At 44.8% G+C, this 15,016-nt stretch overlaps 1 protein-coding gene across 3 annotated transcripts in view; it reads right to left on the bottom strand.

Moving 5' to 3' along the window:
* The window catches only part of Ebf1 (early B cell factor 1), a 402,224-nt gene that overhangs the window by 6,163 nt on the left and 381,045 nt on the right, over positions 1-15,016 (bottom strand). For all 3 annotated transcript variants that reach the window (XM_012514323.2, XM_004629396.2, XM_023713136.1), the window contains 4 exons: positions 13,027-13,092; positions 11,791-11,968; positions 10,975-11,154; positions 7,148-7,342 (listed from right to left, as the gene is read on the bottom strand). In XM_012514323.2, the coding sequence (XP_012369777.1) occupies positions 7,148-7,342; positions 10,975-11,154; positions 11,791-11,968; positions 13,027-13,092 (619 nt within the window). The remainder of the gene's footprint in view (positions 1-7,147; positions 7,343-10,974; positions 11,155-11,790; positions 11,969-13,026; positions 13,093-15,016) is intronic.

Genomic DNA, 15,016 nt, shown 5'->3' on the forward strand with positions numbered 1-15,016 from the left:
CTTGCCAGGGAAGTGCTTATTCCACTGAGCCATCTCCCCAGCCCTAGATGGGCATTTTTGAAAAGATTGAAATAGCCCAGTTTATCCATGTTAGCAAATAACTGAGAGTAGAAACAAACAGAGCATATCTGAGGAATCCTGGGGGTGGATTTGGCCTGGCCCCCTTTCCTTTCCTCTTCACTGGCCACCAGAGTTTTTGAAGGGATCTAGTGGGAGCTGAGGAACCCCCTCCAGTGAAGGAATTTTTCAGCATATTTGCATAGTATCAGAAAATTATAACAAGTCTTATCTATAACTTGAACTGAGAAAACGGAAATATGTAAATTTTAGAAAAGAATGCTCATGGTGGCCTTGTAGCCTATGTGCTGCGAAAGAAACCTTTAATAAGGAAATCTGGCTTCACAGTGTTCCCATTGTCCTTGTGTCTGTGGTGCAATCTAAAAATTAATTATGCGGGTGAGAAGGATGGGTGCCGAAGCCCTGGAATGTTCCAGAAATGCCACCAGCATGCCAGAAAATTCCCACAAGGAAACCACACTCAACACTGTGTGCCAAGATATCACAAGACTGTGGTGGCTCTGCTGCTGTCCCCAGCCGCTGGGTGATCACGTTCTCTGGTGAAACCCAAGGAGTTACTGGTTTGAAAGGAAATCCACTTCCAGTATCAAAATGTCCACACTTTGATAAGAACAAAGGCAAATCAGAAATGTTTGGCAGAGCTGAGAGACCTTGGGAAAAGAGGATGGAATATATTCTTCCACAAACCACCAGAGGTATAAGAATTGTATGTCAGAGATGGGGTGAGCTCTTACACAAACTGAGTGTGTACATGCAGAAAACAATTTCACAGGGTTTGGTACTAGAATGTGTAGGCTCAGGAGGTAGCTGAGCTTCGAGAAGGTGCAGAGGAAAAGAAACACTACGTGGACACTATGGGGCACCTCAGTTTGTGAATAGTTTGGTTCAGGCAAATGGTGATTTTCAGACTCTACTTTGGTTGATGAACATGACTGTGGTCACCTTTCCTATACAAATACAAACATGCCATCTTTCCCAAAATGGTGGAGCAACTAAGTTCATGAACCAAGGTGCTGACGTAGTCCCATGCATGTACCCTGGCCTTTGGGTTTTAATGTTCCCATTGCACAGACTGTGCAGGATATGGTTAAGATTTAGAATTATATTAGTGGGGTTCCAGTGCATGTGACAGCTTTCCTGGAGCTGCCTCTCTCAATGAATGAAGCCTCTTGGACAGAAGCCATGCTCTGAGGGCCATACGGGCTTTAGGAGAGAGGATATTCCTAGGGACAAAGGCTGAGCATAACTGGTGACTCAGTTCTTTGTCTCCCAAAAACCGGTGCACTTGGGGACTAGGCTCAGGAGTTATCAATGACCTCATCTGTAGAACAAGGGGAGGAGTTTTCTGCGCATGTTCACCTCTCAATCCAAAGTACAGCTGCATTTCCTGAAGCATGGAGGTATTTGTCTCTCTGTGTCTGGCTTATTCTGCTTAGTGTAATGTCTTCCAGATATTTTATCTGTGGTTGGTTGAAATTGCAGATACCAAAGGCAGGGATATGGAGGCCCAATTGCATTCCACTTAGTTTGGTAAATTTATTTGCCTACGTAGCTCTTTTCAACATGTTAAGTACAACTAACGTCAACTACAAAGCTTTGTAAAATATAGCTAAAAAGTTGATTTTGGCCTGGCAAGATAGCTCAGCAGACTAAGCGCCTGCTTAGGCAAGTGCAGGGCCTGGAGTTTAATCCCCAGTACCACGTGCCGCGCCAGCCCTGCCCTCGGGCAATGAGCTCAGGTGTGGTGACACATACCTGTAATCCCAGTGCTGAGAACAGGAGGATCACTATGAGTCTGAGCTGCATAGTGAGACCCTGTGCCAAATACATAAATTTTTAAAGATTTTTTTTGTTTTTGGGGGTTTTTTTAGCACACAGTCTACAGGGTTCCACTGCATAGATTGGACTTGTTGTGATCTGCCCTGTGTTCAGCCTCCCAAGAGCTGGGGTTACAGGCAGGCACCACCGCACCCAGTCTCAATCACCATCTCAGCGTGCTCCAGTGGCAGGACCAGCAAGGCACACTGGGGATCGAACCCCAGCTGCTGCATCTGCCTAAGCAGGCACTTTAATCCGCTATTTGGCTGGCCCCAAAAAGTTGATTTCATATAAATAAAAAATACAACTGTGGTTCACATAGCCTTGGATGGGCCATGGAAGCAGGACAGGGAGAGATGAAGGGTGAAAAAAAGAGCTTCCAGAGCTGTATCGTAAGAGGCAGGTTTACGGCCGCCGACAACAATTAACTTAGTATTTCAAAGTACGTAGCAGACAGAGTTTTAAGTATACCTTAAAGAAATTATAAATATCAGAGGTAAAAGATATGCTAGCTACTCTGTGATAGGTTATGGCCCTAGTAAGAATTGCTGAATTCTCATGGTGGTCATCTAATATGGCTGAAGCCCTTAAAACAACAGCTCATCTTCCCAGAGACCACCTCCGCCCTTCTTCTCCAACTCAGCCCAGGGTACAGTTTCCTTTCACCTTTCTCTCCACCTCAGGGAAGGCCCCAATCAGCTCCTCAGGTCTATCTAAACTTCCGCCTCAAGCCCCACCTCTGGCAAAGTCCATAGAAGCCTCAGCCTCCCTTTGTTCCAATCCAGAGAATTCCTTATCTTCCCAAATTCTCTCTGTGTCCTCTAAGATAATGAAGTCCCTTTTCCTTTATAATAAAGCCCCTTTCCCCTTTCCTTCTGCGTGTTTCTCTGCTGCGACACCATTAAAACCTATCACTCTGATCATTAAACAAGCATGCATGCTGAAATGTTACACTGTACCTTATATATGCAAGGTTATTAATTACTATTAATAAGGTGGTTAATGTAAAAAATCTTTTTAAAATTATAAAATTCAAAGCAAATTGTGTCTATTTGAACATGTGAAGACTTTTATTATCCCCTAAACAATACATTAGTCACTTTGCATCATTGTGTTTGATAACAGGAGCACTAGAGATGACTCAAAATGCAAAGGAAGTTGCAGGAAGTCCTATACTATTTACATATGTGATTTGAGCACCTGTGGATTTTGGTACCCATGTGAGTCCTGGAAGTCATTGTCGGTGGATTTTATGAGAAATTAAACTACAAGATTTCTCAGCATCTTTAATAGCAAGCTTATGTTCATCACATCTCTCCAACTCAGTGATTCAGTAAGCGCCATCTTCCAGATTCCCTGGACCACAACAGTTTTACTTTTTTTAGCAAAACATCTTATGGGGCTCTGAAAGTACTAAGCCAAGTGTTACTTTGTCCTAAAACAGTGTCTTGGACACACACTAAACTTTCAAAGGTCTTAAATACCTGGAAGACAGAGCCAGTTGGAATCTCAGCAGAACTTGGAAGTTATAAAATACCCAAGAAGCAGTGGGACTTGCCTTCATTTTCCACCCTTATTCTTGTTTTTTGGCATCCACACTATGGTCATTGACCACATACCTATTACCACTTGTTATCCAAGACTTGCCTGCCTCTGCCTCTTGGCTGGGCTTGTCCTTAGTGCTTCTGCTTAAAATGACCCTTTCCCCATCTTCCTGTGCTGGAAGCCGCTTGTCCTTATTGGAGATAGTCTCTAGGCAGCTTCTACCATGAAACTGCTCTGAATTCTCCTTAATGCTTCCTTCCTCAACATGTCCACAGCCTCTCCTGATGGACCTGCTTTATTGATGTAGCTCTTCTGTCTTTCATTGTATGGATAAAGATTTCAGAGTTGGGCTAGTGTGGTCCCCATGTGCCTGACCCATCATGGCACAATAGGGACAAGGCACAGGAAGGTGCATCTGCAGCACCTACATGGCAGACTTCCCTCCCTGCCAACTGAATAATTCTGCACAAGCCACCTCTACATCTCGAAGCAGCCATCCTGTGTCAGCGTGGACACCACCCTCATCAGTGCCACGTGTACCTGCAGTACTACGTGTTGGGAGGAGGTGAGGTACAAGGCTGCCGGTGGAGAGGTCTTGAAGAAGTAGGCTTAAGAGAAGAATGATGTGTAATTAACAGAGTGGTAGTTGGAGGTAAATAGGCCTTTAAAATACTTAAACAGTCTAAGTGTGTCCCCTCTAATCTTGTTTACATGGTCAATTTGCTTAACCAACTCTTCCTTCACCACTTGCCCTGTCTTAATGATCACAGTTCTGAACTAGTTGGGTCCCAGGGAAGTAGGTGGCACTGCACTACTGCAAAGGAGGAGGAGGGAGAGGAGGAGGTATAACATGCTTCAGTGGGCCTTATTCACCTACGTCCCCTTTGAGTAGGAGGGGTGGAGTCTAGACAGTGAAAGACGAAGGAAGGCTGCAACTCACGGCCAGAATGCCACTTTTCCTCGAGACCCAAGCAAGAGCTTCTGAAAAACAGTGTTACTTCCCCTAGGACTGAGTTGGTCCTCTGGCTCTGCCTGTGACGGCACACAGAGAGGGACGCACAGGTCCCGTGGGGCTCAGTCTGGTGAGCACAGAGGCCGGGTAGAGTGGGCTGGCAGGAGGAGGTCTCTAGCGATCTGGCTTTGACTTCTGCAGTCACACTTCATGGTGACCTGTGCTCTAAAGTAAGGACATCGGCACAAGGCAGGACTGCCAAAAAGACGCCTTTTCTCCTTCTTTTGATCAGGCTCAATAGCTCAGTAGTCAGAGCGTGTCCTCAACCAGCACCTGTCTGGCTGGAAGAGGAGGGCAGGGTTAACCACATCAGCAAATCCTGCACAAAGTGTGTCTCCGGGTCAGACCCCTAGCCCTCCAGGTCCTGCATCTCCTGTTAGAACAACATGGGGGCGGAGACCCAGCCGCTCTTGGCAGGCAGGAACAGTCTCTGTAAGAGTGGTTGAGTCAGTATTGGGTTGGATAAGCTCTGAGACACAAAACCACCCGTCTTGTGTGTGTCTGAAGGCTTTGCATGGCCACCTATAACACAAACCCTCCCCATACTAGATCTGCTAAAATCTAGGCAGCTCCATGGCCTGGGCTCCGCCCCTGTCTTCAGCCCCTCCCGCTGCCCGCTAGGTCTGTGAGGCAGGATGACACTCAGCCTCACTGTAGGTAATGATACAACTTCCAGTGGCAGGGACAACCCTTCAGCTGTTAAATACAAACCCCATTATATCTTATTCCTGAGGCAAATCAGCATTTAGCCAGCATTGAAACTGGCAGCTCAAGAATGGTAAATTTCTGCTTCCCATATGCATTCCGATTGCATAATACAGTTCCAAGTCATGGGCGCTTAAGCATTCCACCCCTCGGGTGCCAGCTGGAGGTGTAGTGAGGGTGACAAAGCATTATTTTTAGCTGAAAAGAATCAGCCTGGCATGAATGGGTGTCTCCCCTTTGTGGGGGCGGGCATTTCCCACCACAAATAACACTGCCTGAGATCTAGTTCCACAGACAGAGTATTTCTTTCGTTCCTCAAAGAAGATGTTTTGGCCACTATATGTGACAGGGAGGGCATCAGCATGCTTTGCTGGGCATTCGTGGCTTTGCTGTGCCAAATGTGCCAGCAGGTTTCTGAGAAATATTTTGAAAAGCCCTACAGGAGGCCGAGAGGCAGAGTGAAACAATGCTCATGCTCTGAGGTCACACGGTGCAGGTTCTATTTCGGCCCCATCCTTTGCAGGGTGGCCTTGGGCAAACTGAGCTTCAACTTGCCCTTCTATACAATGGGAACAGTGCTGACATCATATGGTCCCTGAGAGAATCAGAGTGTGCTTACGTCAGCGCAAAGCACCTGGCACAATCTGCACATGAGTGCAAACATGCATGAAACAGACCAGGAAGCCCTGGAGGTGTCCCTGCTCTCCTGACCCCTCCTTGGCCTCCGTGGCTGACCTCTCTGTGCAACCTGCCAGCCATGGGGAAGAGGTAGCATGGGGAGCGGTGTAGCGCAGGGGACAAGGGCAGAGACCCCGTGGGGGTTTGCGTTCCTTCCACTGCTGGCGGGCACTGGCGGTGGCAGCTACTTGCCCAACGCTTCCTTTCATCATTTGTAGGGCGGTGATCCTGAAAGCTTTCCTACTTCATCAGGAAGTTATGAGGATCAAATCAGATAAAGCCAGCTCCGTGCTTAACACAGAACCTGACACTCTTCAGTGGCTGATTATTTTATTGATCTTATTTCCCTGCTGGTTGCTTTGGGCATCTGGGATGTGTCCTCTTTACCCCCTGTGAGTAATAAAGTGTTTGGGAGATGGAAAGAAGAGATGAAATTTTGAGCCTGACTTTGAAGCTATCTTCTGCCACACACCAGCTGGTAGGAGTCAGGCTCCCCCTCCAACCTTTAGTTTTCTCATCTCCAAGATAGAGGCTGTGAGTGGCTCTGCACAGTCCTGCTCTAGGGGAAAGCTGGAGGTTGTGCAGCCCAACATTGGGGCCAGGCCAAGTACCTGAGAGGAATGGGAGGTTTCTGTGGAACTGTTTTTAAGTCATGGATTACTTTCATTTTTCACAGGTGGAATAGAAAGGTCACCCAAGGCCTGATGAGTCTTTTACTTCCCACATTTTGTGATTAGCAATGAGCTCGAACAAGCTCATCATTAATCAGAACATGCTAGTGTTGTCTTAGGGTTTCTGGTCCTTCGATGTAGGATGTCTTAACCTTGAGGCTCTCGCTGGGCTGCAGCCAGCCCCTCAGTCGTCAGCCTTGCATGCCTTTACTCTGGTGTAGGGACAGGAAGGGAAGCTGAGTAACCTGCTTTAGGAGAACTCCAGTCCCAGGAGAAACCCTACATGGAGAATGTGCTAGAGTTCTCTTGCTTGAACTTGCCAGACAGAAGACTAGTCTGATAATGGTGACAGCAGGAGAGGAGAGAAGACTAAAGAGACACAATGGCCTAAGTAAATTGGGATGTCAAGGCAAATTTCAGGCTTGGACAGAACTGCTGAATTTGGAAAGAGAATTCCTCAGACAGCTTCAGCAGAGCAGGGGTGAATACGACCAGTGGCCAGACCAAGGAAAGGGAACACAGAGGAACAGAGAAGTGGGTAGGGCCAAGGTTGACCCCCTTAGCAGTAGTGTGCTCCTGCTTCAGACCCTGGGAGGGGAAGTTCCCAAGACCTGGGTAGGCTGTTCACCCTGGAGCTTACCTTGTAGGCTGTTCCCATTGGTGCTGGTGCAGGTCGGAGGTGGGGAGGTCTGGGGTCTGACGACAGGTGCGAACGCACTCTTCTGTTTCACGGCCGAGACCATGTTGGCTGGTGAGAAGGAGAAGATGCCAGAGGAGCTGCTGCAGTTGGAGGGGAGGCTCGTGGAGGAGGCCATGGTGGGGCTGGATGGCACAACTGAGAATGATGAAAGAAAGGGAAATCAGGGCCCCTGGTGGCCTCCAGCGAGTAGGAAGCTCAGATCCCACCCTTTTGTGAAGACCCTGCTGAGGCATCCTTGGGCATGGACCATTCCTAAACTCTCAGGCCCTGTCCACATTCATCACTTGGTACTTAACACAGATGTGTTCCTGCAGCGGCAAGCAGAAACACCGGAAGGATGCCAAGGATTTGGAGGTAGATTTATTTACATGAAGGGGCACTGATTGGGAGATTATTTCCAGAACAGCAGGTCATGATCTCTGATGGTCTTGGGCTTCTATGGGACAGACAAGCAGGAAGTACAGAGGCAGAATGGCTTGTCAATTGGGGGCTGCATTCTACAATGTGCATTGGAGTGACTAGCTATTTCTAAGACACAGGAGCAACCAGAACTGCAACAGGAACTGTTACCTAGGTCACTAACAAACTGAAGTACACTGGCTGGTGGGCGGAGGGGAGATTTTCTATTATATTTCCTTCTATTGTGGGTTTTTTTTCTGTATTTTAGGGAAGGTCTACAGGGTGTTCAGGGTCTCACTACTAGATCGGACTCAGAGTGATTCTCCTGTTTACAGCCTCCCAAGTGCTGGAATTACAGGCAGGCCCCACCATACTCAGTCTCAATCACAGTCTCAGTGTGCCCCGGGGGCAGGGCTGGCACTGCAGGCCTGGGGATCAAAACCCCGACCCTTGTACCTGCTTGCAGATGCTTTAATATCCACTGAGCTATTTGGCCAGCCTCCTTTTATCATTGGTGATCAGTGAGTTGTGTGTTTATTGTGGGCTTGCTAAGTCCCTAGCATAGTAGTTCACTTTCCATCAGAGGAAATGATCTCTTCTAATCAACCCAAGGCAGCACACATGAAGGTGCTCACTGAGCACATTATGGAGCAGAACACAGATTCTACTCTCTCAGGCTTTCTAGGCTAGGACGTAAAAGTGCAATGCTTTCTAATCAGGAAAGTCCCTTTCCTTTGAGCCCACCAGAGTTCAATGAACAATGTGGGCAGCCTAATCCTTGGCCTACTAGCTTTAGCAATTTAGAGAAGTGGGAATCAAATTGGTCATAGGCAGCACCCACCATGGGGGAAATGACCCCTTGTTCTCAGCCCAAGGCACTACCCAACCAAAGCCCATTGAATGCTTTATGGAGCAGAACACAGCGCTGACATCTTCAGAGTTTTCACAAACATTTTCTAAACTGTACTTTTCTTTTAATGAGGCCAGCATTTTTATATATCTCTTAGGATTTGTAAATGTGAAAATACACTCAATAATAACACCCATTTAAATTGCAAAATTCCTGCACTGGAGGTTTGATTTTTAAATATTCGTAGACTTGAAATCCTGCTGGTTCACTGAGGAAGGCAATTAATCTCATTGGCAAATGTGATCATTATGTGTATTTAGAGGTGGGGGGCTTGAGGGGGTGCTTAACAGAGAAAGGCGTGAAATATAGCCAAGCGGCTCCATTTGTTATAACGTTATTAGTTATCAGCCACCATACCAGAAAGTGTGTTCACCAGTAGAATGTCTTGTTCTATTTTTTATTCAGTTGGAATTTTTCAACATGAATGGTTTATGAATAATTAAATATTACAGAGGCAAAAATTCAAATCAGCTGGGCTTTGTGTTTATTGTTTTATTTGCATTTATGCAGATAAAACCGTCCCATCTGAGAGCCTATTTGAGAATTTAATACTATATTTGTGAGCACTGAGGAAATCAATTAATGGAAATTAAATGTTCGGAGTTTCGCAGGCCGACAGATGCAATCTCAGGCTGAGGTCTCTGGGTAGGTGTCTGTACAGGCTTAAAAGGGGAGCCCGTCCAAGCCCCTAAATTGAATTGCTACCATATAGCAATTAGTTATTGATTTAATTAAGAGTGCCACCTTTTAATTTTCAGGTCATGATTGAAACATTTTCTGATTGAATAGATGGGAGAACACTGAAATGATAGAGCTATGAGAGACGATCTCTCAATAAATCAGGATCTAATGTGAAACTGACCCTAAACACTGACTCTCAAGCAGATAGAAAATGATAGATGCAGATTATTTGTGGAACTTCAGTTGTTCAACAATCTGCTGCTTCCGAACAAAGAAAAAATAAAAGTTTAGCAAGCCCCGAGTGTGAAGGGCATGCACAAGGCAAGCAGCTCTGTATGTGCTTTCAGACATAACTCTTAAAAGCCAAAGTTGACATTTGAAAAACTTTGCACATTTCACATCTGCACTATGGAAGACAGCATCATTGTTAAAATATTTTCAGCTAAAGCTAGTTTTTAAAAATCATGAATATTCTTTCACTGAACAGCAATCTTCTGATTTCCTGCAAATGTCTATGAGTTTGGCCGCATTTCACCTCTCTGGAGTTCCTCACTCTCCAAAATGAACTTGGTTACATACGGAAAAGTTCACAATGGGAAGTTAAAAGATTGTGAGAACACAACTCACAACATCTTATAGAGAGATGCTCGTCCGCTGAAGTTCTTTAGATGTGTCTTATACATGAGATGCCAACTTGCTGGCCTTCCTTAGATATCCTCTGTGTGTACCAGAGCACACCCTTTTAGCTTAACTTCTTTAATACGAGGACGAGCCACCAAAGAATATTTGTAGCGTATGTTTTATTTTGCCAATGTTTTGGAAAAACAGAATTAAAATAATATTCTAAAGAACACTCTAAACATAAAGAAAAACCTAAGCATTAAAAAGTAAATGAGGGCCGGGGAGATAGCTCAGTAGAATAAGCGCTTGCCTGGCAAGCGCAAGGGCCTGAGTTCAATCCCCAGTTCCACAAAAAAAAAAAAAAAAAAAAAGTAAATGAAAGGGCCAGCCAAATAGCTCAGCAGATTAAAGCACCTGCAAGCAGGCACAGGAGCTGGGGCTTTGATACCCAGGGTGCACTGAGACTGCAATTGAGATTGGGCATGGTAGCATGTGCCTGTAATCCCAGCTCTTGGGAGGCTGTAAACAGGCAAATCACTATGAGTCCAATCTAGTAGTGAGACCCTAAACACCCTGTAGACCCTGCCCTAAAATGTAAAAAAATTTTTAAAAAAGTAAATGAAATTCCTTGATGGGAGATTGTAAGTTTTAGGCTGTGGTCACTTCACCGTAGCACAGCAATTTATTATCTGTAAGTCCCTGTGATTGGGACTCAGGTTTCTGAACTTTTCCTCATGTGCCAGGCCTCAGAGCAAGCTCACAGTGAACATTATCATATCCACATCTCACAGCAATGGCTGGTGGGCGTGCTAGCATGGGTGAGAACACTGAAGCTTGGGTGGGGACAAACTTGTCTGAGCTTCCAACTAGTAAGTGGTAGAAGTTGACGTGGAATCTGCTCCATCTGACTCTATGAATGGTGTGTGGCACGACAACCTGGGCCTGGCTCTGGTTCCAACAAAGTTCTGACTGTTGGGACAATGCTGCAGGTGCAAGGGAAGCTAGGAGCTCAGAGGTCACCACCACATTAGGAGCCCAACGGGGGCAGTGCCCTGCAGGATGGCGGCCCTCAGACAGAGGAGCCCTGAGGGTAGGCCCCACCGTGACAGGTTCTCCCAGGGAAAGTGGGAAGGTCACAGACCACACTTTTACTTACTGGCATAGGGTGAGTTGGCAGCTGAGCCATTGAGGAAAGTTGGGGAGCCGCCCAGGTTGGACATGGCAGCAGAGCCGTACCCATTCATGCTTGTAGTAACAGAGTTATAGTTGGCCTGCTGGGGGGTAGAGCTCGGCACGTACCCGTGGGGTGACACGCTGCTTGAGTTGCGGGTGAAACCTAAGGATGAGGGTGAAACCAAGGGTGAGGGTGGCGTGTCTCAGGGGTGATCCTGGGAGACTTGGGCCCAGGAAGGACTGTTTCTTGCTCCTTACCTCCAACCCAGAGGGAAGGGGCTGGGTGATTCATGTGCATGGTTGGTGGTGCTAGGTCTGTGATTAAATGGGAAGTGAGCAAAAGACACATTTCTTAAGAGATCATAAATACTTAGCCGGGGCATGAGAAGTGGCAAGGCACAGCCTATAAATTATTATTTTGCAGCAGAAATAAATCCCAATCCAAGAGATGTACCCTGCAGTTAACAGGTTCCCCTTCCTGAGTGAGAGAGATGTGCTATGGACCCTCAGCACTTTAATTCCAACCTTCTTTGGGATCTGTCATCATGGTTTACAGTAAAAAGTCACATGTCAAAAAGGAAAAATGCATGCATCCTTCCTAGTCCCCATGCCAGATTTCCAGGGATGAAAACTGGAAACAAAATCCTATTCTAATATCTCATACATGCAAGCTAGAAATTTTCCTGTTGGGAAGAAAATCTTTTTTTTAAATAACAAACACTGTTTTATGTCAAGGTGGAGCATGAGGTTGGGATGCATCAGGAAAACACGGGAAGGATGAGACGAGCAGGCGCCTGACCCTGGTTGGTGGCTTGCGATGCCTCCGAGACATTCACAGCCAGCTGTCCACTGAACGAATTCACACCCATCATCCCTGCATGCACCGAGGTGTTGGCGAGGGCCGGGAGCTGGTTATGGTTGCGAGGGACACTGTAGAGGGCCTCTGCAATGTCAGCTGCTCTCTTCAGAATAATCTCCTGAAAAATCAAAGGAATAGCCCCTTTAGCTACCCCCAGCCGGGTGATTACTTCCACCAGGACCACTTTGCAGGTGTCTGTATAAGCCGGTACTACGCTTAGGCTCTCAGAAACGGGGTTCGTGCCTGTATCTCTGGAGACAAAGCTGTGAAGTCAATCCATCACAGTGCCGTGTCACCAATAGGGAAACTGAGGCCCAGAAAGGCAAAGAACTCATTTAGGAATGCTCATTATTTAAGGACGGAGCTGAATGCATAACACTGTTTGGCTGACTTTGAAAATTCACTGTGATTAGTAAATAGTAGCAGCACGGGCTTTTCCTTCCCCATGAATAGCACACGGGAACTCTGAAGTTATTGAATTGGAGAAGAAAAGGAGGGATGGGGAGGAGGAAAAAGGAGAGGAGAGGGGAAGGGGGAGAGAGAGAGAGACAGACAGACAGACACAGAGAGTCTCTCTCTCTCTCTCTCTCTCTCTCTCTGTGTGTGTGTGTGTGTGTGTGTGTGTGTGTGTGTGTGTGACTCATGTTCCCTTGAGCTAGGGTCCTGAGTTTTAGTAGGATTCTATGTGTGTCCTAAACTCAGGAGATATGCAAAAAGATGGGAGGGTTTGTCATACTCAGTTTCCTGAGCAAGTTGAGTTCTATACATGGAGTTGCTCTATGACAAAGAAGCAGACAGTTACATTCACTTCTCATTATACATTTTAGGAGAAGAAATTAAACCCTTTTCTTCTAAATTTGCTTGAAAACCTAAGAGAAGTAAAATAAAGCGTCAGGAACTCTCTTTTTCAATTATGAAGTACATTCCCAGTAGAGATTAGTTTTAAGTAGAGTACTTTTTCTGGTAAAGGAAAATGATTCAATAGAAATGGCAATAAAAGATTTACAAAAGAGGGAAGGATTGAACAGCCTTGCAACATGCCATATTTGAATTACTTACGCTCTTAACTCATGCGCATGGCTTTTATGTGTTTTATACTTTCTCATAGAACAAGAAGTCTGAGATGTTGCATTGCATGAGGAAGTGCACAGAGCTGAGAGCGCAGAGAGAGCTCACCTGGTTGTTGTGAGGCATCCCATAGAGGGCTTCCACCAGATCTGCGGCCCTTTTGAGTATCACTTCCTGTTGCGAGAAAACCAGACACAGTGCTCTGAGTGAAGGCAGATTGTCATTATCTCTTCACATGATTGCGTTCCACTTTTTCTGGCCATACTTTGCCGAAGCACATCTATAAAAGCGGCAGCTTGGGGGATCCCTGGAATGGTGCTAAATCACCAATTTATCCTTGTTCACACACACATTTAATCGAGTCAAAAGGTGAGCATCATTGGTACTGCAGGATGAAATACAGCACGCAGTAGTCTGCTATAGGCATGATGAAGCGCTCCTATGTTTATTGCTAAATACAATTCCGAGGTCATTTACTAGATTACTACAATCGATGCCATTCACTGCATGTTATGAATCTGTAAGATGTGTTTATTTTGCACTTAATTGCTTATTCCAAGAACCATGACCTTATCAGCCAGGTCAGTTTCAAGGAAATTCCAGTCAATCTTGAGCTACTAGAAGCATGTAGCATTAAACTTCTTTTGTTTATCTCTCTGGTGTGGCAGAGCCGTGATATAGCAGGTGCTACTGTATCACACTCACTAGAAATTCTCTGGTCTCAGAAGCCACGCACCTCCCATATCAATTTTTCATGACTGAGAACACCTGTTTCTTTTATAGCAATTCCTTGCAATTTCAGTATTGTTATTTTCCTTATTTTCCCACTCCTTCTAATCCTAGACTAACTCTCTGCTGCTTATTCTGTACATTTGGTTAGTGTACCTCCACACTTAGCTTCTACAGTTTTAATAACATGGGGTAGGCTACAAAAACATATGCGCTGGTAAGATTTTTGAGATTATAATTACTTTTTTATTTTTAAAGGGAATACAGAAATAGTAAAAAAAAAAAAAATAGAAATGATCCAGAATTTCATTAAACAGAATGATAGGACTTCACATTGCATATTGTTGTCTTCAAATTAGTTGTTCAGATTACCACATGTAAGATACAAGATTGGTCAAAAGAGTATAAAAAGTTAAAAAGAGAGAAAAACAATTTAAGCATTAATGCTCCTAACAAAAACAAATCATCCTTACTTCTTCTTTTTTTTTTTTTTTTTCCCTAATTATCTGAAGAGTTATTTATACTGGAATGTTCAAAGGCTTACAACTTAAGCTTCACACACGTCCAAATGAAAGTATAGCAGAGAATCAAACCCGAGGGTAGGTATAATGATCAGAGGCGATTTTCAGGAAGATTTGTTTACTATTCCTTGCTGTTGGGAAAGTTTGAAACAAAAGTTTAACTTTATATATTTTACACAATAAAGTTCTGCATGCAGAAGCAGCGCTATTCAATTTTCATATACAGCAGACGCTGATCAGAAAATAGGGATATAATTGCATCCATTTTGCTGTCACCATAGCCTCTTCAAAACTCCTTGAACAACTCTCGAAATGACAAGCTTTTAGATACATATTAGCATTTTTCAATTTTAAATCCTCTATAATATAAGACGAAACAGTTGTCATACTGCACGAACTACTTATGACATATATAATGTCCTAAATTTAAAAATGAGATAGAGGGGTTTTTAGTTCTCAATAAACATTTATGCTTGCCTTATGCTGCCAGGGCCTTTATAAAACAATTCAGTTATTTTTCATGTAGAGAGTGAAAGGCATTATAGAACCAGCTGAGTGTGAACCAATATGTCTGAAATCATTTCTTTACTTCTTAATGCAACCTGCAAGATAATTTACCACTTTTTGTTGTAGCAGTCTGACCACAGCAGTTAATGATTTACTACGATGTGGGTGTGCTAAACCCTATTCTCAGATCAAATTCAGCTTGGGCCATTTTCACTAAAACCTCACGGCTTTATCTGGCTCTTAGGAAAGATTAAAACAAAACAGGATCAAGTTTATTTGCTAAGATTTGACTTCCCTGAGTCTATGCTCATTTATTTCCTTAAATAAATGTCAACACTGGC

Source organism: Octodon degus, unplaced genomic scaffold, assembly GCF_000260255.1.
Source record: "Octodon degus isolate 3935 unplaced genomic scaffold, OctDeg1.0 scaffold00029, whole genome shotgun sequence".
Classification (NCBI taxonomy): Eukaryota; Metazoa; Chordata; class Mammalia; order Rodentia; family Octodontidae; genus Octodon; species Octodon degus.